The sequence below is a fragment of the Merops nubicus genome, unplaced genomic scaffold (genome assembly GCF_000691845.1).
Source record: "Merops nubicus isolate BGI_N331 unplaced genomic scaffold, ASM69184v1 scaffold10062, whole genome shotgun sequence".
Classification (NCBI taxonomy): domain Eukaryota; kingdom Metazoa; phylum Chordata; class Aves; order Coraciiformes; family Meropidae; genus Merops; species Merops nubicus.
In genome coordinates, this window is record NW_008595602.1 from 928 (window position 1) to 5,272 (window position 4,345).

The following is a 4,345-nucleotide window of genomic DNA, read 5'->3' on the forward strand; positions in this document are numbered from 1 at the left end:
ATTTGATGCAAACGGTGTCTATGAAATACAGATTCCCCCTACACACTAGCTGTTCTCTCAGTATCAATCATACGCCTTGCAAGGAATGTTTCACAAATATTCTGTAAATCACAGGAAAATGCTTGCAATAATGTGAAATATGACTTTCACTTGACTGTTTCACCAGAGGCCCCAAACAGGCCATTCTCCTGTCAGCACTAACATTTGTTATGGCTAATAACATTTTCAATCACAACTATTTTGGGAAAATGGATTTATTTTAAACCTGCTTCCTCGCAGAGGAGATCCTGAAAACGCCCTGCCAAGGACACAGGCTCCTTACAGAGCACAGACCATTAATTCACAAATGAAATTTCATCATCAAACATTTCTTCAACAGCTTTTTGAAGACTTTGTTTGTTTTCAGATACTGAGGTGCATGTTCACCTCTTGGTCACTGTTTTAAGTCTGGTTCAGGTAATAGCAGCAGAATGTTACTTTTCATCAGGTATCTTGGGGATATTCTGGAACTGATTTGGAACTTTCCTCCAGATACTAGGAGAAAAGGCTTAATGACTTTGTAGATAGGAAGTTGGTAATACTGGCAACTTACATTACATTGAAAGAAACTTCTTATTCTTAAAGCCAAATATTTTGTGTAATTTTCACTTTTTTTCTCTTAAACCACACTGTAAAGAAAACCTAAAATGGTGCTTTTCTTATGTAGGAAGTCTAAGAACTGTATTAGACAAGGTGTGGATTCCTTTCTTATTGTCAGGTGTGTTGACACAGCTTGGTAGATGACAACACACCCGTGTTAGTGCAGCTGCCCCTGACCTTGTCCCTCTTTCCACATCTGTGTATAGACACAGACACTGATGTTTAACTGCGAGGCTCCACAAGGTCGGTCAGTGTCTTAAAGCCCAACTGCCAAGTGCACCTTCACATTTATCAAGCTGCAAGAGGGCATACCATACTAAGACAAAAACGTGCCAAAGAAATTTGGCAAAATATGGATAGCTTTGTTTAACACCTATGTGAAGGGATGGAGGGAAGTGCAGGCAAGGGATGTTTCTGGAGCTTCTGTCTTCTTATCTGTAGTTCTCATCATTTCAGTTTTTCTTAGCTTGGCATAGAAATTAGATAAGAAAAAAGCAGAGCTTTTTGGTGTCTGTTACACCAAGGGATCCCCAAAGCGCTCTCCCAACTGCCAGGGCCAAGCACACTGTCCTGGAGTGAATGTGGGCCCAGTCTGAAGGACTGTTCCTCCATCGCGTGAGCGAGGGCTTGCTGCGCTGCTGTGCTAACAGGCATTTACAGCCCCCTTGACCCTGTCACTCCCCATAAATCCAGACCTATTTGTGCTCTCATTTCACCTTATTTGTTCTCCAGCAGGTCAGATATGAGATGCTGTGTTCATATCATGAGACTATTGAGAAACCAAGGCTAGGGTAATGGGTAACATCAAAATGACTTGATTAACGGAGCAGAGGAGAGAGCTCCTCAGTTGAAGTCACCTACCCTAGTAAATAATCTCAAGCCTGCTGCAAATTCATTGAGCAGCTTCAGACACACCAGGAACTCTCCTTTTGCTTCAGTTTTCCTATTTATGAAATGAATATAAAGGAAAATGAGATTCAGTTAATGGCTAATAAATGCTTTAACATTATTTACCAGAGATTTTAGATGTGAAACTGGTAGAGATTCCTTCGTTCAGGCTTTTTCTATATTCAAAGCCCTCCTTTAACTTCTTTCTCATTTTTCTCTAGGCAGAAGAGATCATGACTTCTGTCAAAGAGCAGGAAGCCATCAGGAAGCTCATGGTTTTCCTGCAGGAATGGGATACTGCCCACAAGGTTGCTCGAAGACACATTCTTGACAACTTCATTAAAAGCAACAATGGCAAGACAGAACGAGAGCTGGAGCTGGAGTTCTCCCAGGGAGCCAGCTTGTTTCTGGCTCGCCTAACAACATGGCTCAGGATGACGTATCCGTTTCCTTGGACAGCTGGAGGTGGCATGTGGCAGTGGGATGGAGAGGAGGGGAAAGTTCTCTACCTATAATCTGTCTAAAGAACAAGCTTCTGTATGGAGCCAGGTTAAAAAAAAATAACATGGCTATCTAAAGATGGAACTGAAGGGAAAGCCATGTAACCTGTCTCCCAGGGACCTAGAATTAGTGGGGTTTTATCATACTACTAGGATGGGCATGACACCTCTGCTCACCTGTGAGAAGGCCCACGCTCTCTCACCTAGTTCAGACCTCCACATTGTCAAAGGGGACACTGCAATGGTCTGTAAATCTCTCCTTAGCCTTGTCAAACAGCTACACGTACAGCACGTGCCTCAACAAGCTGCTCTAGTCCATCAGCATTTTCCTGTCTGCTGCAAGTGGGTGAGTACGGACGCTCATTGTGTGGGAATTGCTGCGGGAGAGGCACACAAAGGTGAGGGGCTGAGTAGGTAAGGAAAATCCTTGGCCATCTTTTGGGAAGGCTGAGGAAGCACTTCAGGCAAGGTAGTCCCCAGAACCGGTTGCGGTAGGAATTCAAATGCCCTCAAACCCAAATCGACCGTGTGTGCACGTCTCCAGAGCCACGGGGTCACTGGCACACTGTGGAAGTAGCGTGGTGAGAGCTTGCGTGCAGAGATGGGGCCTTCTCTGCCTGTGGTTCAATATCTGAAATGGGTAAAACATGAGCCGGTGACCTGCCGAATGGCAGCACGGCGTGCTGCTGGTGGGCATCTGCCTCTGCGCTCCAGGCTGAGCCACCAGGCGCCTGCTGCAGCGGGGCAGGAGGTGATGGTTCCCAGCTGCACCACGTGCTGACAGAGGAAGGTGGGCTCCAAGGCAGCTGACATTGCTGGCTTTGTTCCCCTGTCCTTGCAGACACAGGTACCTTATTGAATTTCTGGAGATTGGAGGTGTCTTGATTCTCCTGGAAATACTGGGGCTGAACCACCAGAGAGAAGAGGACAAAAGGGAGTGTGTAAAGCTGCTGCAGCTCATTGCAGACCCTGGCAGGAAGTATAAGGAGCTCATTTGTGAAAGCTGCAGTAGGTGGCACGTCCATCTGTGCTTTTTCCCAGTTCAGGCAAGGATGTTCTCCCTGACCTCTGGCCCCAGGCTGGTTGCCACGCGGAGCCGCTCCCTTCCAGCCAGTGTTCCCGGGCTGGAAGGAGTTCAGAGTCCTGGCCATTGTTGAGCAGTGGCATTTCATCCCTTCTCTCTCTTTTAATGAGCTCACTTTCTTTACAGTCGTTTCTTTTGACGTGATATTGCTGTGCTGCTGGTTCCAACTGCTCCAGTTAAACCACAAAACAGTTTCCGTTCTTACCTGCAGCGTTCACCTGCTGCAAACTTCCCCAGCCTTCACCTCAGGCGTGGGAGAGGTTTGCAGCCTGTATCTCTTGAAAGAGCACTACAGTGTTTTTTTTTCCAGTTTTTATTCCTGGGCAGTGAAAGCCAAACCCCATTAGTTGTTCTGTAGTTCAGATTACATTGTCAGAAGCTATGGGGTGATACCTCCTGCCACAGCGTTGTGAACTTTTTTCCTGGCGTCTGTTCTTTGAGCCACACTTTGAGCAGGATGCGGTGCTGGGTTCTCTTGGGGGTGACATTGAAATGGCTAAGATAGGTGACCCCAACTCATCCAGGCACGCAGTTTGGCATCTCTTTTTCTGCACAGGGGTGCGATCCCTCGCCAAGTTCTTGGCCACTTCCAGCTCAGCAGAGGCTCAAGAAGATGTGCAGGTTCTGCTGGACTCTTTGAGCTGTGGCAATCCCAAGTACCAGAACCAAGTCTACAAAGGCCTCGTTGCAGTGCTGCCATGCGCCTCCCCCCGTGCCCAGCAGCTGGCTCTCCAGATGCTGGCGGCCATGCAGGTGGGCAGCATGAGCTCCCCTGTCCTCCTTCCTGCCCTGGCAGGAGCTGTGCCAGTCTCCCTGGCCCTGGGGGCTGCCCCGTGCTGAGGAGAGGAGAGTCTGGAGCACTGTGTGATTACTGCTGCTGACACTCTGCCCTCATCCCCCCAGGACGCCATGGGAGAGGCACCCTCTGTCCTGGTGGAGCCCGTGCTGGGCATGCTGTGCTCAGTGCACCGGGAGGTAAAAAAAAGGAGTGTAGAGCCCCCCCAGCCACCCGGGGGGGAAGCCGAGAGGGCCTGGGGGAGTCTGGGCTGGGACACTAGGCCACTGGCGGGGCCACACGGGTGCAGCACCCCCCACAGAGCCCCACTCCCGACAACCTACAGCCGTGCTCGGCGCCCAAGGCGCCTCGTTAGCATATGATTCGTTAACATTCAGCTTATTTGCATACCCATGGTGCACCGCGGAGCGGCGGCACAGCTCCTTTAAGGCTGTCGGC

The 4,345-nt window shown here is 49.1% G+C and overlaps 1 protein-coding gene across 1 annotated transcript; it reads left to right on the top strand.

Annotated features, from left to right (window-relative positions):
- Positions 1-1,754: 1,754 nt before the first annotated feature.
- LOC103768940 (chromosome unknown open reading frame, human C1orf228) lies at positions 1,755-4,086 on the top strand (the record flags this gene model as incomplete). Its single annotated transcript, XM_008936106.1, is given in 5 exon segments — positions 1,755-1,966; positions 2,305-2,373; positions 2,869-3,035; positions 3,668-3,864; positions 4,015-4,086. Coding segments are annotated over 5 exon segments (711 nt in total), but the record flags the coding sequence as incomplete, so codon positions are not given.
- Positions 4,087-4,345: the final 259 nt, after the last annotated feature.